Source organism: Schistocerca cancellata, chromosome 1, assembly GCF_023864275.1.
Source record: "Schistocerca cancellata isolate TAMUIC-IGC-003103 chromosome 1, iqSchCanc2.1, whole genome shotgun sequence".
NCBI classification, from domain to species: Eukaryota; Metazoa; Arthropoda; class Insecta; order Orthoptera; family Acrididae; genus Schistocerca; species Schistocerca cancellata.
The window spans coordinates 13,112,526-13,137,220 of record NC_064626.1 but is presented as its reverse complement, the minus strand read 5'-3'; the positions used below and the strand labels follow the sequence as shown (position 1 = coordinate 13,137,220).

At 43.1% G+C, this 24,695-nt stretch overlaps 1 protein-coding gene across 2 annotated transcripts in view; it reads right to left on the bottom strand.

Moving 5' to 3' along the window:
- Window positions 1–24,695, bottom strand: part of LOC126164184 (ubiquitin-protein ligase E3B) — a 313,945-nt gene that overhangs the window by 256,981 nt on the left and 32,269 nt on the right. For both annotated transcript variants that reach the window (XM_049920218.1, XM_049920219.1), the window contains exons 3-4: window positions 10,537–10,864; window positions 429–617 (exon numbers count right to left, since the gene is read on the bottom strand). In XM_049920218.1, the coding sequence (XP_049776175.1) occupies window positions 429–617; window positions 10,537–10,864 (517 nt within the window). The remainder of the gene's footprint in view (window positions 1–428; window positions 618–10,536; window positions 10,865–24,695) is intronic.

Sequence of the window (24,695 nt, the reverse complement as noted above, 5' to 3'; positions counted from 1 at the left end):
AATACCACTACTCACTGAAAGCAAGAGGCACTTAGAAAAGGACAGCACCAAGAGATATGTTGACTGGGGTGGGTGTTGAGGATATGGAAGACATGTGGGAAGAGGAAGAAGCAACAGGAGGAAAGCTATGAAGTTCATATTGCAGGGAAATTTGTTTTTTTCATATCAACATAATGTTACTCTTAATTTTTAAGTGCTACCTGCTGTCTGCTACCAGGTACTGATAACAGTTCAAAACATACTACTACAAACAGTTAGTTTTGAGCCAGGTTTAAATCAGAGTATAGGTGCCTAAGTTACACATTCACTGCCCCACAAAATCAAGAGGTCACGATCCCAAGCACTATCTTCTGCACACTAAGTCAATGACAAGAGCCCCATACATTCAACAAATGCGAAAATAAGTACACAGCAAAATTAGTTATTACCTCAGGAGCTAGGTTCTGCAAATGTAGAATTAGACCTGGCACACACAAAATATGTATTAAAAACATTGTCATCAGTTTCTCTGAAAAATTTGCAGATACTAGTGGCCGCAGTGCTAATGTTATAATTGCTGATAGTGACACATGTTTCAGTGTCACTTTTGAACGTCCAAGACCTCGTATCAACAGTGTCTGGAAAAAAAAAAAAAAAAAGAGGAGTCAATAACAGCGAAACAAGAACAAGAACATAAACAACGAAAATCTATTTTCGTCAAAAGTCACATAAACAAGAATGACAACTCTGCTAGTCCTTTTTTGAACTAAAGTGCTCGCACTCATGCTTGCGCGCGCATATACGGTTCTGGAGCTTGTCTAGAGGGGTTATGGAGTGTGGATTAAATATCTCTTTGTGTTATACAGGATCTTGCACAAGGTCTTTCCTTCTTTACTTATGTGATCCTCTGCTGTCATCCCTATTTCATCTCTGAAATCTGAAACTCTCAACAGCCTCCAGTGCCTTCAATTTATGTAGGTCTTATCTCGTTAATTTCCCATTTTTCTGCAATTTCTTTGCCTTTAATCTGCAGTTTGATAACTAGCAAATCATTGTAAGAGACCACTGGAAATGTCTCAATGTTTAAAATTTGGTTTTGTAATTTCTGTCTTTCCATTATATTGTCACATCAAAACTAGAATCAAGTCCAAATCTGACAGCAGGGTTGTCGATGAGGTATAACATTTATCAGTCAAAGTAAGTTTATTACAAGCATCAATGTGTAACACCGAAAATGCAGGATGCATGGCACCTGCAACCGATACATAAATTTTTTTGCTGAATTTTATGTAAATATTTGTAATTTATATGCTTTCTTTTAATAAGTAAGGACATTGCTTCACTGTATGTGTAAACTTAGGTAGAAGTGTGTTAACATTTCATTGTATTTATCTGTGTCTTACTGTGAAACTTATAAGCATTGGGGAAAAGCCAAAGGTATTATTATTTGCATCGATTAGCAATGATAATAGCAGTGCTCCTGTATTGTAAAATCTTCAGATAGGGAGTTGTTGCGCAGAGCACACAGAGAGAAGCAGATAGGTTCCTGCGCTCGTAGCATGCGCAAAAGTGGTGTTAACACTCTCACAGCAGAGAGTACCGTTTCGGCGGCACCGTGTACGCGTGCCGCCAGATGTCTAGTAGCAGGAGTAAGGACAGTGGACGGGCGGAAGAGGCTGTATTAATTACATTTGCACGTTCCTGTAAGAAGCCGTGCTCCACAAGATGCTACCGTCTTCAACAGCAGCAGCAGTTCCAGCAACACAGATTTGCCGTCGGCTCTGAGTTTCGTAGCATGTACAGCACTGAAGTAAGACTGTTCATTGGTAGAAATGTATTAACGGCTAACCCAGCAGCACAACTGAATGTGATTGGATTGGTAAAATTTATTTAAATAATAATCAGTTAAACTTAGCGTGATTGTGTCCTCACTGACCTCAGACATTGTTACCAAGCAGGGTCCTTGTTCCTTTTTTTCCCCTTATATGCTAACCGAGTGTCATAAGAAACTAATTGAATAGTTACAGCCAGTTTATTAATGAATAATTTCACTTTTAAGAATTTTAGCCTCAGTCTAATTCCAAATAATTGTTGTAGAACAGAGGTTTCAGTATATGAGTAAAGTAATTTTCATTTTTCAAGTTTGAGACTCAATCATTGGAAAAAACCCAAATCGAGAGAAATGCACAAATTAAGAGTGGGGAAATTTTATTTATTTTACATGTAGCTTGGTGCGCATGGCTGTTTTGTTTGATACATAGCCTATTATTTATTTCTGTTCAAGTCAGTAAAAAAAGGCTCAGATGTTCAGACAATAACATGAAATCCAATTTGCAAAATAAGTAACTGCAAAGTATAAAGTGCTTACTTTTTTTTCTAAATTTCTTTCATGACGTTACGTTGAGGTCACTGAAAGTCATTGTTCATATAATGAAGTTCAATACTAACATACAGTTTATTGCATTTTTTTTTTTTTCAAAATTTAATAACAAACATATCGTAAGAGTGACAACCTTCAGTTTCCACATCAGTGTTTAACAATACACGGTTTTCTTTGCCATAATCTTGTACAGGATTTTGGAGGTAAATTGCCCTAGTGGGCTGGCAACAGTTAATTATGTCCTTTTTGTTCATTAGTGTAACTTTTGGATTCACGATCAGTGGTACCCCTTTTCTGTCCAATGTTGTTCATGAGTGAATGCACAAAATAACTTTCATTTTTCCAAATTATAACCCTGTTTGGTTTAATTACTTTTAATTTTAGTAGACTTTTCCATCAGAAGGGTCTGTCGTACACTTTCCTCTTACTTATGGGTATTATTTCTTCAGGAAAGATAGCCTTATCCGTTTAGTGAAAATCCTTTAGGCATGCACGCAATCCGCGGTCATATTTTATATCGCAAGCACGATAGGCCGATTAGTAAGGGGTAGGTTACAAGTGTACAGCCAGATCAGAATTGAGATCCTGCATAGAGACTGCAGCAATTTACACGTACACTGAATATTCTGGAGTGTACAAACACTACAAATATAAAAAATTTCACGAACCTTCTAGAAATGATAAACACTAAATGACAAATAATTGTGCCTGGTTGTGTTTGAACTGGTGACCAACCAGCACATCAGCCGATGGTACTAACTGCTTCACTACGCTGCACCCAGCACAGTTTCTCCACAAGAAACAGCAACGCAGTTCCAACTGGAGCTGACTGTAGCTCCCTGGATTTAGATCTTGTCAGCAGTCCTTTGTACGGCAGGGCCGGTGGGAATCGGATCTCGTGTCTGATCCTCTTCACTACGGCAAGCGTCCGAGGCGCCACCTCCTGCCGAAACTCCGTGATCATCCAGCGGACCTTCTGTCGTCTCAAACGAGAATCCTGCACTAGTGATCCCTGCCTCAGAATTGTAGTAGGGCTTTATACAGAGGACACGAAAAACAGCTCAGCACTTTTAAGTCATCTCGATGAAGCGTCGTAATGAAACTTCCTGGCAGATTAAAACTGTGTGCTGGACCGAGACTCGAACTCGGGACCTTTGCCTTTCGCGGGCAAGTACTCTACAAACTCAGCTACCCGAGCACGACTCATGCCCCACCCACACAGCTTTAATTCCGCCAGTACCTCGTCTCCTACCTTCCAAACTTCACAGAAGCTCTCCTGCGAACCTTACAGAACTAGTAATCCTGGAAGAAAGGATATTGTGGAGACATGGCTTAGCCACAGCCTGGGGGTTGTTTCTAGAATGAAATTTTCACTCTACAATAAAGTGTGCGCTGATATGAAACTTCCTGGCAGATTAAAACTGTGTGCTGAGCCGAGACTTGAACTCGGGACCTTTGCCTTTTGCGGGCAAGTGCTCCACCAACTGAGCAACCCAAGCACGACTCACGCCCCATCCTCACCGATTTAATTCTGCCAGTACCTCATCTGTGAGGACGGGGCGTGAGTCCAGCTTGGATAGCTCAGTTGGTAGAGCACTTGCGCGCGAAAGGCAAAGGTCCCGAGCTCGAGTCTCGGTCCGGCACACAGTTTCAATCTGCCAGGAAGTTTCACATCAGCGCACACTCTGCTGTAGAGTGAAAATTTCATTCTAAGTGTTGTAATCCTCGACTACATATGTGACGTACAATGAGAGGTCATCTTGAAGTATCCTGAGAGGCCATTTCTCTGTGTGTGGTAGGCAGTGATGTTGAAATGTGGAAATACTAGGCTCACCTGCAAAACTTTTTCATGATCAGAGGTCACACACCGAGTCACGATTCAATATGATTTCTTCCTCGAGTAACCTCACAGTTTCTGGAGTTTTGGCGGTAGACAAAGTTTTGGTGACAGCACAGTGGGTGAGGTAGTCAGCGCAGTCTATTATCCACCAATTTCTGTTTGTCGGCTTCTGGAGCCTCCCCGAGAGGACGATTCTAAAGGTGGAATTTGTGCTACGTGCCTCAGAGGTAACTGTGGCATGTGCATCTGTTGCTGGCATTCCTTACAGTGGTTTCTATAGTGTTTAACAGGTCGGTAGAGGCCTGGCCGGTGATACCTGCATTTAATTCTGTTTAATGTCAGAGTGTTGGGGGAGGGGGGGGGGGACTCGGAGATGGAGGGGGGGGGGTGTTCACGGGCTAGGCGGGGATGTTCGAGGTGGGTGGGGGACTTTAGGATAGCTGGCCAAAGATGAGATGGGATGATGAGTAACCATTCCTGCCCCATCAGATCGTACTTCCTCTAACACGATGTTCTGTTTTTGTACATGAAATGTATTCGTAACAGCAAATATTGACAACCGTCAGCTGTATAATGAAATGACGACAAAGAAAATTTGTGCCTGACTGGAGCTCGAACTCAGATATCCTGCTTATCACGAGCAGTTGCCTTACCATTTGGCTAACTGTGCACAACTAACAGCCAGACCCAAACTTTCATATATTGTCAACCACGTGTCCACAACCTGTACTTGTACATCCAATACGTATATTCCCATACAGGGGAAACATTTCACTTGAAAATTGCTTGCCCAATGTCGGAGGATAAATCTGGTACTGCAGTTCCTGTGTTATTCCAAATTACACCGTAAAGTTCCTTCGGACATGCATCCACATCCAAAGGAACTTTGCATCGTAATCTGGAATAACACAGGCACTGTAATATCCCTTTTTCTCTTTTAAATACCAGCAACCAGTTGCAAAAAAGAAATTTTATTTCCTTACCCATTTCAGCCACCAGCACCCTTCTTCAGAAGATTAGAATTATCACATCATTAGAGAGCATCAAAAATATGCAGCATAGTACCGTCGTCAAATGGAACACAGTACATGTACAAATATGGTATATGGAGACCAAACAACAAGTGTAGAAATCATGCAAGAACTCTTCTTGCATGATTTCTGCACTTGTTGTTTGGTCTTCTTATACCACATTTGTAAACATATATGATCCATGTGACTACAATACTGTGCAGCACACACCTCCATATTTTTGGCACTCGCTAATAATGCAATAACTCCAATCTTCTGAAGAAGGGCATCACATGGCTAAAACTGATACAGAAATAAAATGTCTTTTGTGCCTCTGGTAGCTGATTTTTTAAACAAACATACTTACAGTTGATAAATGTAAATGCCATGTGGCTAGGGCCTCCCGTCTGGTAGACCGTTCGCCTGGTGCAAGTCTTTCGAGTTGATGTCACGTCGGCAACTTGCGTGTTGATGGGAATGAAATGATGATGATAGGGACACCACAACACCCAGTCCCTGAGCGGAGATAATCTCCGACCAGCCGGGAATCAAACCTGGGCCGTTAGGCACAACATTCTGTCGTGCTGACCACTCAGCTACCAGGGGCGGACACTTACAGTTGATGAAGATGCATCAAATACTAAATGTTCTGTTCATTAACTCGAATTCTTCTTTCGTCATGTTCTCATTCTTCAATGCTTCTACGGTTTTCTGCAATGCTGTATCTTCCCCCTGCTCAGCAGTAATACCATTGAATGCAGCAATGACTAAGATTTCGTCTGCCCTGGTGTGTTCTGCTAAAGGATTCCTTGTAAGACAGCCATCCTGTTTTTGCATGCCACTGACTCAACATATTCCCAAAGCTTCAGTGCCCATCTCCTCAGTCACACCAACAGATCCTTCCCTTCAGACTAGTCAGCCGGCGCAGAGAGTAATACTCCGTCACTAACGCGAATTTTTTAAAATGAATACAGATGGAGCTTTCTCTATTATGGAGTGGCCCCTCTAGGATTTTGAAAGTACTAGGGAAGCATAAGCTATTCCCTTTTCAGCACCTTCTGTGGTTTGTACTAGAACTACACCTATTTCACAACCCCTTGCCTCAGTGGGAAATCCTGTTTCGGCACTCTTAGCATACTATCCAAGTGCCTCCTTAAGGACAAGGAAAGATCTTTCTTGCATCTCATACCAGGAAAATCTGACATCTCCATGCCCTAGTTCTTGCAAGGGATGTGCTTGGTACAAAAGTCTTTTATGAATCGGTGGCAGTACAAGAATATTTCGAGATAACTTCTCACATCACATTTGTGCCAAGGAGTGTTAAAGTTTGCGACTGCTCTTATTTTCTCCCAATCAGGACAGATGCGTTTCTGGATGAGGTATCGAATATATTGCTTCCCCCTACTTATACCTCCCGCGAAGATCACGAATGTAAAATCAGAGAGATTCGAGCATGCATGGAGGCTTTCAGACAGTCGTTCTTCCCGTGAACCATATGTGACTGGAACAGAAAAGGGAGGTAATGACAGTGGCACGTAAAGTGCCCTCCGCCACACACCGTTGGGTGGCTTGCGGAGCATAAATGTAGATGTAGATGTAGATGAATGTGGAAGGCCAAGTTTATGCCAATGCTGCCAACTCTGATAAATATTTTATGTCAAATTTTAATTTACAAAATGCCAAAAATATAATAAAGTTTATGGGAGAGGCTGAAAAATATCCCAACACAATTACCTCAACTACAAAAGGATAACTACGTCAATAAAGTACTCCCAAAAAGGTGACAACGATTTTCTTCACCGATTTGCTGGAATGTCACACTGATACGCTTAATACACTGCCAGTCCACATCGTACATGCAGACGACCATCTCTTGCATGCAGGCAGAATCTACTTTCATTGCTGAAGACCGCTGCGCCGTTCCGTAGTGCCATGGTTAACGACCAGTTCACAACACTGGGTGCTGACATGTCTGGGCTGACGAGCCCTCTTCTCTTATCTGTGCTGTGGTAGAAAGACATTCGTGCCCATCGATTTGTTTCGGGAGAAGAGGAGAGCAAACATATTTCCATGAAGGAATCTTGTTCTGTTTCACAGCGGGATAAAGGTATTAACAAAATGGTTTAAATGGCTCTGAGCACTATGGGATACACTGTTCCTGCAAGGTAATTCGCCCTTAAATCCAGACCTGATTTCAAAATTTCTGTGCCAGCCTCAGCTTTGATGTAATAAATGGTTCGGTAAATGCTTCCAGCAGTCTATGTATTATAAGTATCTGACAAAATGATAAATTCTCACAATAAGACATCCAGGGGGGAAAAAAAACCTGCAGCACGCAAAAGAATCAAAGAAATGAAAAACATAAGAGTAAAGAAAGGAGTGGAATCATTTCTAAAAACATTTCCTTCTGGTTTCTGCAATACTTTGGATGTTCTGCCTCAAGAACATTGTTTCATAAGGACCAGCAGTTGTCAGACAATGTGGTAGTACTCAATTTGTGTCGCTAACATTTGAGAAATGTCCTGCTGAAATCATACTCCATATTCATCACTAAAGGTGCCAAGATTATTCGGGAACAAGTCCAAATGATCATTAAAGAAATATACTTTATTATGTGACACATTACATCCAGTAAGGTGGTATGATATTAATAGTTCTTGTACACCATTGTGACATTTCCCTGCCTCATGGTTGCCTAAAAAGTTCTTGCAGACACTTGTGAAAGACAGCTATGCCACTCTTTCAACATGACTCAACAAATCACGGAAACATTCATCAGACATTAATTCCATAATTTGCATTCTTGTAAATGCTCTTCCTTGTATTTTTGCTTCATCGATCCTTGGAAACTCTTCTCACAGGTACATGAATCCATTTGAAGTTTTGTCTAAAGCTTTAGAGAAGTTTTTAATGAGACCCACCTTAAAGTGCAGTAAAAGTAATGACACATTTTTGGGATCAACAAGAGCAGTGTTCACCTCATTCTTGTGTCCAGCCAGTAGTTCATTCCAAGCAGGCCATTCTCCCTTCAATAACGCCTCTCTCTCTCTCTCTCTCTCTCTCTCTCTCTCTCTCTCTCTCTCTCTCTCTCTCCCTGTCTCTCCTGTCACCCACTTTCACACTTTCATAGGAAGCAGCACTGCTTTGTTAACCCAAGCTCCGTACCAAGAAGGAATGCAGGTAACTTCAGACTGCCACATGTATGTCACTTGTATTTCTCAAACTGGGTAAGTGTGAGTAGCAGGTTAAAGTTCCCACATATCCCCTTCAGATTAAAAGCATGATTATTCCTACTGCAGATATGCACTGTTTTTCAGATTGACTTTTCTGAAATCTTTGGATGAGTGCCACTCATTTACACTAAAATTCTGGCCAACAGTCCCCATAAGGAACTCAATATTCACGAAAACAAATGGTGGTCACAATAAAAAGCCTCTTTCGTAGTGCAAAGAATAAGATTACATCCTTTTAATGTTGAAGCTAAATCTTAGCCTATTGCTTCGACAAATTTAAATCATCAACAAGATCACCAAGGTAAAAATTTCAGCATATTTGATTCACAGAGATCTTAAAATGCTGGGTCAGCATTGACTGTCTTCTGGATGTTGTTGCACTCATAGTTGCATCGTCAGGAGGCACAGGTATCAGAAATTCTTCACTGTGACATACAGGTCTTTTAGCAGATGGTAAATTAGAATATTGTACCATTATTCCTGATTTCAAGCAGATTCCTCCCCCCCCCCCACCCCCCACCCCTCCCCCCGCCCCCACCAAATCATAGGAATAGCAAGGGGCATGTGATGTGAACCTTCTAACCAGCCTGTAAAGGGTTTAGTGCACGACAAACAGATTATGTGGAGGAGCCCAATTCTATTTCTGTTCACCAACTTAAATAATGTTTGTAGCTCTTCTTTACAAGATGATTAAGTTTCCATTTTTGCAATTTTGGAGTTCATTCTCCACAGATATAACAAAAAGAATTTGTGCTGTTTACATAAGTACAATGCGTTTCTTCATCTGAATTACTACAAGACAAAATGCACAGGCTTTCACAAACTTTGAAAGACAAGAAGTCGCTTCCAACAACTATCAAAACTCCACAATGCAGAAATACGAGTGCCAAAAAACAGAATGTGATTCTGTGTGTTCAAGCACAACTCATCACTTAGAATGCAGCCAAACTCCTTTCATTTCCCAGATCTAGATTTCTGAAATGAACTGTGGCCACTTGTAATAACGCCTCGTACATTTTTACATTTTCAATTATTTTTCAATAATTAAATCTGCAAATTTTTAAGTTAACCCACAAAAGGATAAGCAATACATGGCATTTTCAAGGATTTTGACAGATAGAAGAGAGTGTGTTACAGGAAAACTGAAGCTGATGGCCTAAAGCTGAGTTCATTCTTTAATTAGGAAAGAACATATTTCTTCACATTCTTTGTAATAAAAATGTTGCTGACCAGTGTTATCAGAGAGGAAGACACAAAGGACAGAAATACTGTGAAAAGCAAGATGTGCAAGTTTCAGGGGCAGCAGCGGTCTCCTGAAGAAAAATTTAGGATAGAACAGAAGAAAGAAGCAGCAGGAATCAAAGAACATCATGACTGGACCAAAACAGTCCAAAGCTGGCACCAGGAGAAGTGCATCCAATCAGTGTTTTTTTTTTGCCACTGTGAATTTACGTTAATCTTGTAGACAATTCCTAATTTGTTCAACATTTTTAGACTTAATATTAATTTTCTTTTGCCTCAATTTCTCTCCAATTTGTATCAGTTGACATTGCGTTCAAAGCAACTTTTGATCACTCCATCACTTTTCCACACATTTTACTTATTTCCCTAGCAAATACAGGACTGTACTCACATTTACCAAATTATGTTAAGTTACACTTAGACCATTTTTTGAGGCTATTCTGTTTCTATAATTACACCATCCTATTTTCTAACCATACACTTGATGTTTGTGTAAACCACGTTATACATTTACCACATTCCCCTTACACTGCCCCTCCAAACAGATCTAGCTTTGTGATAAATATGTGCCAACAAGATATAAAGTTAATTACAACTGCATATTTACATTACATATTTTAATTAACAAGCAATACAATTAGGTTCACACCCCACAAAAACAAAAAAGTTTACACAGTGTCAATTGTGTATATGCAAATAAATGGTGCAACAGCACAATAAAAATGTGAGTAGCATATACCTATCTGTCATCAGTTATTATACGTTCTTAAATTGTTCTTACAAATCTAGTACATTACCTTATCAAGAATAACTAAGTTGTATAATTTGACATACAATATTTCCAAAATGTACCTTTAATGTTAAATAAAAGCCCTTGTTGAACAAATGTCCCATAATATTGGCACAAAGTTGATTCATTCCAGATTTCAGCACTTCCATATGCTTTGCTTTTAGTATGAACCATGTATTAGTTGATGTAAAGGCCACTAATGTATGCAGATACAACAACATTGTGCACATATCTGCTGGGTATTCTGGATGCAGATCATCTAAGTAAATGCAGCATTTCCATAAGATGGTCTTCATATGAGAGATCCAGGCCAATGCATATTCTTTATTTAAGGCTACACCGACATAGCTCAGCTTCAACGAGTCACTTTCAAGACTAGAAACTAAATACCTGAAATAAATGATGTAAAAAAAGTTATTCATTTCAAATACAAACAACAGGTATAGCAAATGAGACTTCTGTCTGTAGGCGTATAAGAACTTACTACTCAACGTTTAGTGATTCAGAACAGACACAGATACCACAGAAATACAGGTGCACAAATTGAAGGTTCCAAACATGGAACTCACATAACTGCACAATATAAAAAACAAAATTACGGAAACCGTGATGATGCATGTGGTATCAATGTTTTTTACTTAAAATACTGAAAATTTAAATGTGTGCAATGTCTCCGAGTCTAAGCTGAAAGTGTAAATACACTCCTGGAAATGGAAAAAAGAACACATTGAGACCGGTGTGTCAGACCCACCATACTTGCTCCGGACACTGCGAGAGGGCTGTACAAGCAATGATCACACGCACGGCACAGCGGACACACCAGGAAACGCGGTGTTGGCCGTCGAATGGCGCTAGCTGCGCAGCATTTGTGCACCGCCGCCGTCAGTGTCAGCCAGTTTGCCGTGGCATACGGAGCTCCATCACAGTCTTTAACACTGGTAGCATGCCGCGACAGCGTGGACGTGAACCGTATGTGCAGTTGACGGACTTTGAGCGAGGGCGTATAGTGGGCATGCGGGAGGCCGGGTGGACGTACCGCCGAATTGCTCAACACGTGGGGCGTGAGGTCTCCACAGTACATCGATGTTGTCGCCAGTGGTCGGCGGAAGGTGCACGTGCCCGTCGACCTGGGACCGGACCGCAGCGATGCACGGATGCACGCCAAGACCGTAGGATCCTACGCAGTGCCGTAGGGGACCGCACCGCCACTTCCCAGCAAATTAGGGACACTGTTGCTCCTGGGGTATCGGCGAGGACCATTCGCAACCGTCTCCATGAAGCTGGGCTACGGTCCCGCACACCGTTAGGCCGTCTTCCGCTCACGCCCCAACATCGTGCAGCCCGCCTCCAGTGGTGTCGCGACAGGCGTGAATGGAGGGACAAATGGAGACGTGTCGTCTTCAGCGATGAGAGTCGCTTCTGCCTTGGTGCCAATGATGGTCGTATGCGTGTTTGGCGCCGTGCAGGTGAGCGCCACAATCAGGACTGCATACGACCGAGGCACACAGGGCCAACACCCGGCATCATGGTGCGGGGAGCGATCTCCTACACTGGCCGTACACCACTGGTGATCGTCGAGGGGACACTGAATAGTGCACGGTACATCCAAACCGTCATCGAACCCATCGTTCTACCATTCCTAGACCGGCAAGGGAACTTGCTGTTCCAACAGGACAATGCACGTCCGCATGTATCCCGTGCCACCCAACGTGCTCTAGAAGCTGTAAGTCAACTACCCAGGCCAGCAAGATCTCCGGATCTGTCCCCCATTGAGCATGTTTGGGACTGGATGAAGCGTCATCTCACACGGTCTGCACGTCCAGCACGAACGCTGGTCCAACTGAGGCGCCAGGTGGAAATGGCATGGCAAGCCGTTCCACAGGACTACATCCAGCATCTCTACGATCGTCTCCATGGGAGAATAGCAGCCTGCATTGCTGCGAAAGGTGGATATACACTGTACTAGTGCCGACATTGTGCATGCTCTGTTGCCTGTGTCTATGTGCCTGTGGTTCTGTCAGTGTGATCATGTGATGTATCTGACCCCAGGAATGTGTCAATAAAGTTTCCCCTTCCTGGGACAATGAATTCACGGTGTTCTTATTTCAATTTCCAGGAGTGTATAAGGGTCAGTCAAATGACAACAACATAGGTGGAGAAAAAGTAAGTAAACTGTTCATTATTTCAAAAGGAATTGTCATAACTGTTAATACATTTATTCCTCTCTGATACAAGACAGTCAGTGTCTTCACGGCAAAATGTTTGTGGTTGCCTATGAAACCGTGATTATACCCAGGCATGCACCTCTTCATCCAAAGCAAATTAACAGCCGTAAGTGCCTTTTTTCACAACTCCAAAAATATGGAAATGACATGGGGAGGGATTGGGACAGTATGCAGGATGTGTAAGGGCTTCCCAGCAAAACTTTTGCAGCATAGTCTAAACAACCTCAGTTACATGTGGGCCTTCCCTGAAGGAGGATATGTCTGTTTAAAACTTATGGTGATTACTTAAAATAATAAACAGTTTATTTACTTTTTCTTCCAACTATTTCTTTTTCATTTGACTGCCCCCTATAGCCAACAACTAAGAACATTATCCCAGAAGGGCAGGGACAAGAATATGCCAGGATGCCATGTTACAACAAGTACACTGAGTCTTGGAAAACCTTGCTGCTAACTGAGGCTGAAAATGACATATACAAGACACACACATATATACATTTGTCGTATTAAGCAATGGTGAGACTACATTCCTTACGAGGAATATGGCTGTACCACAGAAATCACGAAGTTATAGCCAAGTGATCATTGTAATTGATATCGTTATAAGAAGATGGAGAAGTAAGCAACAAATATCATTAACAAATTATGAAAATGAGAAAAAGCAAATTTCTTAAGGTTGGACTTTCACCTAATACTACAGTACCATTTATACAAGGGATATGTTTTGAAAAAAGTAATATTGCTGTTTGATGGTGCAATTTTAAGACATTAAAATGTTACAACATTTATCTTTAGTCATACAAAAGGCAAATAAGAAACATGTTGTCACAATAAAATAGGTAGGCTACATCAGACTTGCCTCTTGGTTTCTGTTCTTTATTTGAAAAAATTATTTTCTGAAAGAAGCACAGAAGAGTGGTATGGCCAGTTTAAGGGATAAAGCAATAGAATACGGTGGAACCTGGCAATAACAACTTTCAAAGGATCGTGAAAGTTACGTTGTTATAAATGAGTGTTGTTCTAACCGAGATTCATATTTTCAGCATATTGTGGTGACAAATGGAAAAGAACACATTTATTTAGCTTTCTTTTATTTTACATTCACTCTTAAGCTTACTTGAAAATAGTATATACAGCAATATGTAGAGTACTTGCCAAACATCTTTACTTAGGAGTGAAGTCCACTACACACTTTCTAAATTATGTCCTATGTTCGTTATTTCATTTGCAATTTTTCTGCTCCCCTCCCTAGCTTTGTAGAACACGTTCACAATTCTAATGGCTTCTAAAGTGTCACACACAGTAGGGCTAGGCACTTTATTTCTTTCTTCCTCTTCTTTTTCATCTCTCTAGCTCACTTCATGGTCACTGTGGCCCTAATTTTTCACTTCATTTAAAATTTCCTCTTCAATTGTACCTCAGTTGTAACAACAACATCATCTATTGTTGCATACATTTCAGTTGCACTGACTGAGAATATCACAGTTGATTTCAGGCAGCAACTCAGATAGTGGCAGGTCATCAATGTCATCGAATGTGTCTCCAGTTTCGGCAGCATTTATTCCTTCAGTTGTGATTCCCGCATGAAGGAAATAGTTCTCGATGGTTTGGACTGACCTAGCTTCGAGCTTTGGTACTCCATCTGATGGCACCCATCAAGTGTAATACATGAAATCTACTTTTTATCATTGTATTGTATCATTTTCAGTAATATGAGCTTACGATGGTAGCTTTTCAGACTCTTAATTACTCCCTGGCCCATGGGCTTCAATAAGCCTGTTGTATTTGCAGGAAGAAAAATGAGTAATATTCTCCAGATCAGAGAGTACAGGATGTGCTGGACAGATGTCAACAAGAACCAGTATCTTCCTTTTCTGAGTTCTCAACTCCCAATCCCAATATCTTCTCTTTCAGCTTACATGCTTAAAACACCTAGGATTTTTTGATTTACCTATGATGAGTATTTTTTTCTTCTCAATTCCATCTGTGTTAGCAGAAACCAGAACTGCTATTTGTTCTTTAGATAAATTGCCACCAACACTTTTTTTGCCCTTGAATTTCAGTGTTTTGTCATGTGTAAGTTTAAAGAAAACGCCTATCTCGTCTGCATACCCTTCATGAATTGTACGCCACATGATAGTGAGCTACTGTTGGACTGTTTCAGTATTCACACTGTTGGCTTCACCACTCACTTTGCCAAAAGTAATGTTGTGCTGTTGCTTCAACCGAACCTGTCAGTCCAGCCACTGCTGCACACACATTCCTCATCTTTTAATTTCTTGGCAAATTCTTCTGCTTTCACGATAAGGAGAAGTCCACTAATGGGTACGTTGATGCCTCTCTGTTGCTTAAACCGCTTAAGCAGCACATCATCCATGTTGCTCCTTTCAGCTTTCCGTAACTGTTTAATTTTACGTCCATTTTGTTCAAACACAGCAGCAATTTTATCCTTGTTCTTCCAAATCGTTTGGACTATGGAATTTATGAGGCCACACTGACATACACATCAACTTTTTAGCTGCATTCTCGACTTAACGAATAACTTTCTCTTTTTCTTCCACCATTAAAACTTTTCTATCACTGGCCATGCTGTTCTAAAATGCATGGGCTGCATAACAAATTGTTATGGAAACTGACATCACATAGTGTTGACCACTACTTTAGCATGAATGGTCTAGGATAACAGTGAGGTGAGGAACCTATTCCACTTGTATTATTGACAGAATGGCAGAGAGAATGATATGTCAGGTTGCCATGTTGCAACAATAGTACACTAAGTCTTGGAAAATATTGCTGCTAACTGAGGCTGAAAATGACGTATACGAGGTACACGCATATATATTAGTCATATTAAGCAAGGATGAGACATATGTTCCTTACGAGGAATATGGCCATACCACAGAAATCACCAAATTATAGGCAAGTTGTCACTGAACCGACGTCGTTATAAGAAAGTTCAACTGTATGTGCAAGAAGCAATGACTCATATATACAGCCAAATAAAAATTATTCCAAGCTCTCCCAAAGAAATTAAGAATGTAATTAATTCCCTCTAAACCAAAAACTCTCAGTTAGTTGATAATATCTCAAGCAGAGTTCTGCACATATACATAATGTATATGAAAAAAAGCTGGGGTCATAACCGTGCCCATGTCAGACCTATAGAACACTAAGAAAAAAATGAGTTAAAAACAACTACACATTAAGCCCAATCGATAGAAGGAAAGAGAGCTAAAATCAAGGACTTGGAGAAATGTTCGTAAAATATGCCATAGAGAAATGCCACATACGCAACACATTACTATCAAACAGGATATTTCTACATGGCCTGAAATACACTACTGTCAGCCAGACCCCATTACAAGACACATCAATAAGTCAGATATGAATAGTTAACAAAAAGATCCATTACCTACTTCCTCTTGACAGCACTGACAAAAATTATGTATGCAAGAACTGTCACACCCCTCCATCAAAATAAGACACTTAGACTCAATTGGGATTATAAGACTAGCTCTCCATGAAACACATTATTTTTCAATTTACACATCAGATTATAGAAACCTTAAATGACAAAATACAGCCAACTAGTATTTTATTGTAAAACGCTTTCACTCTGCAGTTCACAATTTTCTGCTAGAGAAGCTCCAATATTATGACAGACCATCACAGATCCTGCTGGTAACTGGCCTTCATCCAATCTAATTTTAATAATGCAGAGGGTTGCATTAAAAAACTAAGACAGTGTGCACAATGGAACAGCTTCTTCAGAGTACGGAATAATCACCGCAGGTTTGCCATGGGAATCAATATTGGGTACTCTCTTGTTCTCATTCATTTTGTTTTGTTTTAGGGTGCAAAAAAAAAAAAAAAAAAAAAAAAAAAAAAAAAAAAAAGCTAGGGTCATAACCGTGCCCATGTCAGACCTATAGAACATTAAGAAAAAAATGAGTTAAAAACAACTACACATTAAGCCCAATCGATAGAAGGAAAGACAGCTAAAATCAAGGACTTGGAGAAAGGTTCATAAAATATGGCATAGAGAGAGAAAAGCGAACTCCAGGAGATAACACAAAAGAAAGACGCACCCCATACTGGTGATCAACAAAGTCATCAAAGAAGGAGGCATAGGATGGGTGGCCAGGCATGGAAGACAAATGACATGCGTATCTGCTGAGGAGAAAGTCATGGCAGTATGACAACAGTAGTTCAGCTGCATCGGCATACAGACACTCAACCGGGCTAGAGTAAAAGGCACTATCCACGATGATAGATTGTAGGGAGATGGCGTGAGAAGGGCGGACGTGCAGATAAACAAAACACCCAGTCTAGTTGCAAATGGACAAGGGACTGATACAAACGGAGGAGGGAGGTCTGATCCGCTCCCCAGGAAGTACCACTGAGGACACATAGGACATTGAGAGACTGCATACATCAGGCTGCCAGATAACACAGGTGGGAGGACTAAGAAAGTTTCCTATAGAACATGAGCCCCAGGAATTTCGTAGTTTCAACGAACAGAAGAACAACATGCCCAAGATGTAAAGATCATGAGACAAACCAATTGCGCAACCATAAATTTATACAAATGGTTTTGTCAGTACCGGAGATGCCCTGTTGGAGACAGGCCATAATAGGGTTCATGGTGATAGCAAAGAGGACAACGCTCAGGACAGAACCCTGAGGCACACTGTTCTCCTGGATAAAGGTGTCCGACAAGGCAGTACCCACACATTTACCTTGAAAATTCTTGTATTTTAAAAATTCATGAAGGAAACAGAGCACACGGCCACCAACCCCATGTGTAGAAAGTACGGAGGATACCAGTCCTCCAGCAGGTATCATACGCTTTCTCCAAATCGAAAAACGTGGCCACAGTCTGGTATTTCCGCAGAAAACCATTCATGATTTGGGTTAACAAAGTGAGGAGATAGTCAACCACAAAATGGCGTACTCGAAATCCGCACTGTGCTACGGTTTAATAAATTGTGAGACTCGAGCCACTATACCACCAGGGCATGAATTATACATTCCATCACCTTGCAAACACAGCTGGTGAGAGAAATGGGGTGATAACTAGTAGGAATGCGTTTGTCCTTGCTGGGCTTAGGTATGGGTATGACAGTGAGTTCAAGCCAGTGTCTGGGTAACATGACCTCTGCCCAGGTGCGATTGTACACATGAAAGAGAAAGTGCTTGCCTGCGAGAGAAATCTGAATGTGAACATTGTCCGGTCCTAGGGTGAGGTTCGGGATGAAGAGCACGGTCTAGCTCCGTCACAGTAGAGGCAGTATTGCACTACTCACGAGAGAAGGGTATCACCTGAGCCACCTCCACTTGTTTCTGCTGGAGAAAGGCATGGTGATAGTGGGTGGGGCTCGAGATCTCCGCAATACGGCGGCCCAAGATGTTTGAGATAGCAGTAGGGTCAACTATGACATCTTCTACTACAGTCAGGTTGGTAATTGGGGAATGGCCCTCGGTCCCAGACAGCCATCGGAGTTTGACCCACACGATGGAAGATGGTGTGGAACTGTTAAAAGAACTAGTAAAGAAAATCCGGCTAGCTTTTCTGCTATCCCAAAGAATGCGACAATACTGTGCACACAACTGTTTGTAACAAATGCAGCTGGCCATTGTAGGATTATGGTTTAAAGTGCGGAGAGCATGTAACCACATGCAAATTGCGTCACAGCATATCTCAGTCCAGCAAGGGACCAGGACATGGTGCAGTAAGGAGGAAGTGCGAGGAATGGAATGTTCTGATGTGGTAAGGATAACGTTTGTAAGATATTTTACCTCGTCATCACAACTGGGGAAATGCTGTTCAACGAAGGTTGCCACGGGGGAGTAAGTTATCCAGTCAGCCTTAAAAAGCTGCCATTTGGGTGTGCACAAAGGTGGGGTAGGAGCCAAGCAATCACACAGCACACAGGAAATGGCTGCTCGAGTATGTGTCAGAGAGAATGGACCACTCGAGATGATGGGCAAGCTGGGCAGTACCGAAGGATAGATCCAAATGGGAATAGGTATGAGTGGAATCTGGAAGGAACAAAGGCACTACCGTGTTAAGGCAGATGAGGTTAAAGTGACTGAAAAGGTCAGCCACGAGGGTATATCTGACAGGTTCTAGGCAAGCCCCAAAGGGGATGGTGCACATTAAAGTCACCAAGCAGCAGAAAGGGATGAGGGAGTTACCCAATAAGCTGGAGGAAGTCTGCCCTGATGATACCAAATAACAAAGGGATGTAAACGGTACAAAGGGAAAAGGTCAAGAGAGGAAGGAAAATACAGACTACAACAGCTTGAAGCCAGGTAGTCAGGGAGATGGGTTGACAATGAACCTCATCCTAGATGAGCAGATTGACTCTCCCATGAGATGGAATGCCACCCTTGGGGGGAAGGTCAAAGTGGACCGGGAAGAAATGAGAGAGCAGAAGGCAGTCACAAGAACACAATTTTGTTTCCTGGAGGCAGAGAACAAGTGTACACTGCATTCTAGGAGCATCTGTAAATCCTTTATTTTTTTTTTTTTTTTAAATCAAACGCTGTAAACATTCCACCGAAAGAGAGTCATGATGACGAAAGGGGAGAAGGGGAAAAGATGAAGGAGTGTCGCCTTGGTGGCGGCCTGGTACCAGCCTTCGAAGTCTCGCTGCTACAAGGTGCAGGGGCTGGAAGATCTTGCTCCATGAGATCTACAAAGGCATCAGCATTCTCCCTTTGTTGATCTGCGGAGTCCATGGCAGAAAAATGGTTGATGATGCACATCGGCTACATGGAGGTCGTCCGGATGAGTGTATCATGTGGTGACACCTTCGAAGAAGATCTCCGAGTCGGCAAAAGAGAAGCCCTTTTGCTTTTGTTTGACTTCTTGGAGCCTTTCTGGTTTTCAGAGGAAGACTCAAATGTTTGTTGGCTGGAGGTACATCAGAAGTCTCTGTGGGAGTATTCTGTATGTCCTTTCCAGCCTGCTGGTTGTGTAGCAGGTGACTTTGCCCCATGAGGCGAAAGTTTGGTGGCTTGTTACACAGATGGAAAAGGAGACAGCAATGCTATCATGACATTGGGTGATATCACAAATGCAGTGCGGAATTCGAGGTACCGCGTCTATGTGGACATGTCCTTCATGGAGCGAGATGCAGCAAGAACAGTACTGTAAATGCCAGATGGTAGAACGTACGGTTTCTGTAGTCGGTAAGGCACTTTCTCTTTCACCTGGTCTCCTGAACAGCCTCCCCAATCAAGATATACGGGACAATCTTGGGAGGAGGTGGCACGGTCGCCACTGCAGTTGATACAGCGGGGAAAAGGAGGTAGGCAATCGCCCTCGTGAGCATTTCTACCACAGGTTACAAATTTTACCAGGTGTCGACAGGACATTCTAGTGTGGTTGTAACAATGACACTGGTAGCGGCACATTGGGTTCAGAATGTTCGGTTGGACTGTCGTAACTTCATAACCTGCTTTGATCTTGGATGGAAGCACAATTCTATCAAAAGTGAGAAAAAGAGAGTGAGTAGGGCACTACGGAAGGATCTACCTTTTTATCGCCTGATGGACTGCAATGAAATCCTGTGATGAGGGGTGGTTTGGATTTCTGCCTCAGTCAGCCCATCGAGCAGCCTAGTGTAAATCTACACCACAGGAAGAATTCAGCATTCAATGGGTCTCAACACAAACAGGATTGCTGTGGTGCAGTGAAGCTGAAAGCAGTAATTTTGCCTAAGAATCTGAAGTAGTCTCCAAAAGCAAAGCGTCATTTCATAAACAAGAGCATGATTTCACGGAGCCAGCAACTGCGTCAACACCTTTCTGAATAATAAATGAATTTACCATAGCAAAGGACTGACCTTCCTCAGTACGTAAAACTACGAGGAACCATGGTGCAGCTGGGAGGGTCTTTGAATAGTTAGCCTCATTCCATTTCAATTTCAATGACAATGTGTGTGAAGATGATGATGGGCTCATTATGAGAAAAGAAAATCCCCACAATTGCCAGAGTCTACAATGGTGCACTTCCAACTGCGCCCCCCCCCCCCCCCTAGATGGAGTCGCACCCACCTTAGGTGACTGTTCATACCTCAGAACACCTGATAAAGAGACCAATCGCCAATTTGGGAAGGTAGCAGCTCAGGCAATCACCCTTCCCTGGGCTTGGCCTGTACCAGGGGGTACGAGTGAACCCCACCTGTCGATCTGGGGCTGGGAATTACGCATTACACAGTCACCTGTTATGCATCAGACACGTCATTTGACCTTCAGGAGTGAACAGGGAGAAAGAAGAAAAAGATGAACCTCAAATGCTGAAGCAGAGGAAGGATAGGAGAAGAGGAACAAAGAAAGAAAAAAAGGAACAAAAAACAGTGGAGAGACTGTTCTGATATCGGTTACGGAATATGGTTGATTGGTTGGTTGGTTTAAAAGAAGGGGAAAGGGACCAAACTACGAGGTCATCAGTCCCTTGTTCAAAATAAAATAAGTGTGAGAATAAAACAGACAAGACATATAACACAAAACAAAAAGAAAGGAAAGACCACAAGAATGAAGGAAAGGAAACGAACACTAAAAGGAACAAAGGAGGACAATAAAACAACAGAGATGCAAGAAACAGAAGAGAGTAAAACAAGGAAGCAGATTACAGTGGCTGGCTGACCATGAAAATAAAAAGGAAAAGCCGGCTATCCTGCAACACATTAAAACCTCCACCCTAAAAGCACTAGGGTGGAGGACACAGAGGAACAAAGGACATGTGCTACAACTCAGATCAAATGATAAAACCCACCCCCGCGGACTAAAAGTAAAACAAAATCAGCCGATGAGGCGTTGTCTGCTGAAATCAATGATAACAAGTCCAGCAACCAAAGATGAAGCCGCAGGGCAGCCAAAGAAGGACAGAGCAGAAGAATATGGGCCACTGTCAACTGGACACTGCACCAACACTGAGCTGGGTCTTCACGGTGCAGGAGGTAGCCGTCGGACACCCAGGCACGGCCAATGCGACGCAGGTCAGTTGCGGGGATTCCCATCTCCAGAAGTGGTTTCTGCGTAGCTTGTTTGGCCAGCCTGTCAGCAAGTTCATTTCCTGGGATTCTGACACGATCTGGGGTCCAGACGAATACCACTGAATGACTGGACCGTTCCAGGGCATAGATGGACTCCCGGATGAACACTACCAATTGATTACGGGGTAGCACTCGTCGATAGTTTTCAGGCTGCTCAAGGAGTCAGTACATAAAAGAAAAAGGCTCCCCAGGGAATGAACGGAGATACTGAAGTGTACAAGAAATGGGCACCAGCTCTGCAGTGAATACACTGCAGCCACTGCTGTTCAATATAGCCACCGTGAACGTAGGCGAAGCCAACGCGACAATCAGCCATCGAGCCATCGGTGTAAATCACTTCAGAGCCCCAGAACACGTCAAGAATGGAGAGGAAGTGACAACGAAGGGTTAACGGAGTCCTTAGGGCCACATTAAAGGTCCAGACGGAGCTGCGGCCGAGGCGTACACCACGGTGGCATACGTGAACAGACATCAAGTAGAGGTGGTAAAGGGAAGGACTCCAGTTCGGAGAGAAGCCTCCGTACGCGAACCACAATCGTTAGCCCCGACCTGGACCGCCAATGCAGGAGATGGACTGACGCGGGTGGCAAAAGTAGACAGTAATTTGGATGCTCAATAGAACTACGAACATGTGCAATGTAACTGGTGAGCAGTTGTGTACGTCTTATCTGCAATGGAGAGACCCCAGCCTCCACCAGTATGCTGGTCACCACACTCGTCCTAAAAGCTCCTGTCGCTAGTCGAACCCCACTGTAGTGCACAGGGTCGAGTAAATGCAATGCTGAGGGCACTGCCAAACCATAAACAACACTCCAGTAGTCAATTCGGGATTGGACAAGGGCTCTGTAGAGCCGCAACAGCACAGAGCATTCTGCACCCCAAATGGTGTTGATCAGGCAACGGAGGGCACTGAGGTGCTGCCAGCATTTCTGTTTAAGCCGACGAAGATGAGAAAGCCGAGACAATTGAGCGTCAAAAACCAGTACTAAGAATCGATGTGTGTCCACTACAGTGAGTGGACCATCACGAAGATAAAGATCTGAGTCTGGATGAATAGTGCGACACCAACAGAAGTGCACGACATACGACTTTGCGGTTGAAAACTGGAAGCCGTGGGCTTGAGCCCACGACTGGGCCTTGTGGATGGTTCTCTGTAGGTGACGCTCAGCAACACCAGTACTACAGCAGCAGTATGAAATACAGAAGTCGTCTGCATACAGAGAAGGTGAGCCGGAGGGCCCGACAGCGGCTGCTACACCGTTAATGGCCACTAAAAATAGAGAGACACTTAATACAGAGCCCTGCAGGACTCCATTCTGCTGGATATGGATGAAACATTGTGAGACACCAACTTGGACGTGGACAGGGCTACAGGAAGTTTTGGATAAAAATTGGAAGTGGGCCCCGGAGACCTCACTCATACAATGTGGAAAGAATATGATGTCACCAGCTCATGTCGTATGCTTTACACAAGTCAAAAACTATGGCAAACAGGTATCGCCCTCTGGAAAAGGCTGTTTGGGTGGGAGACTTGAGGTACACATGATTATCAGTGGTAGAGCGACACTGGTCGACGCCACCCTGACATGGAGCCAGCAGGCCACGAGACTCCAGGACCCAACCCAACCGCTGACATACCATACGTTCCAGCAGCTTACAAAGAACGTTGGTGAGGCTGACGGGCCGATAGCTATCCACACCAAGAGGGTTTTTACTGGGTTTGAGCACCAGAATGATGTTGCACTGCCGCCATTGGGATGGAAATACGCCATCGCACCAGATCTGGTCGAAGACAGCGAGGAGATAACGCTTGTAGTCAGATGACAGATGTGTAATCATCTGGCTGTGGATCCTTTCAGGCCCAGGAGCTGTGTCGGGACAATGTGCACGGGCAATGAGGAGCTCACACTCTGTAAATGGGCCGTTACAGAATTCACTGTGGCATATAGTGAATGAGAGGATGTTCCCTTCCAGCTGCTATTTGAGAGTGAGAAAGTCTGGGGAGTAATTCTCCGATGCAGAGACTCGAGCCGAGTGCTCGGCAATCGCGTTTGCATCGATAGATAACACATCATTTACGGTAACACTGGGAACACCTGTTATGGTCTGGTACCCTGATCTTTGCCAGACTTGGGAAGGTGGCGTATAGCATCCAATGGTCGAGATGTATCTCTCCCAACACTCCTGCTTCCATCATATGATTAGTTGGTGAACGCGGGCACGGAGCCGTTTAAAGGCTATGAGGTGCTCCAGGGAAGGGTGCCGCTTATGCCGCTGCAGAGCTCGTCGATGCTCCTTAATTGCTTCAGAGACTTCTGGTGACCACCAAGGAACTGCCTCATGCCTCAGGCACTCTAAAGAGCAAGGCATCACATTTTCTGCCTCAGAAGCAATTGTTGTAGTCACCTGCTCAACCATAACATCGATGTTACCGTGTCAGGGAGATTAAATCGTGACAACAGAGGCGAAAGTTTCCCAGTCCGCTTTGTTTAAAGCCCATCTGGGTAGGTGTCCATGGGCCTGATACTGGGGCAGAGACAGGAAGATAGGGATGTGGTCACTACCACACAGGTCGTTATGTGCTCTCCAGTGGATAGATGGGAGAGGTCCTGGACTGCAAATTGATAAATCAATAGCCGAGTAACTAGCATGAACCCCACTGAAATGTGCGGCTGCCCCAGTGTTTAAAAGGCAGAGGTTGAACGGAGACAGTAAAGTTTTGACATCTCTGCCTCGTCCTGTAAGCACAGTGCCTCCCCACAAGGGGTTAGGGACGTTAAAATCTCCCAAAAGTAGGAAAGGATTAGGGAGTTGATCAATCAGTGCAGCTAATGCATTCAGGGGTACTGCACCATCTGGAGGAAGATATACATTGCAAACCATTATTTCCTGTGTTGTCCTTATTCTGACAGCCACAGCCTCAAGAGGGGT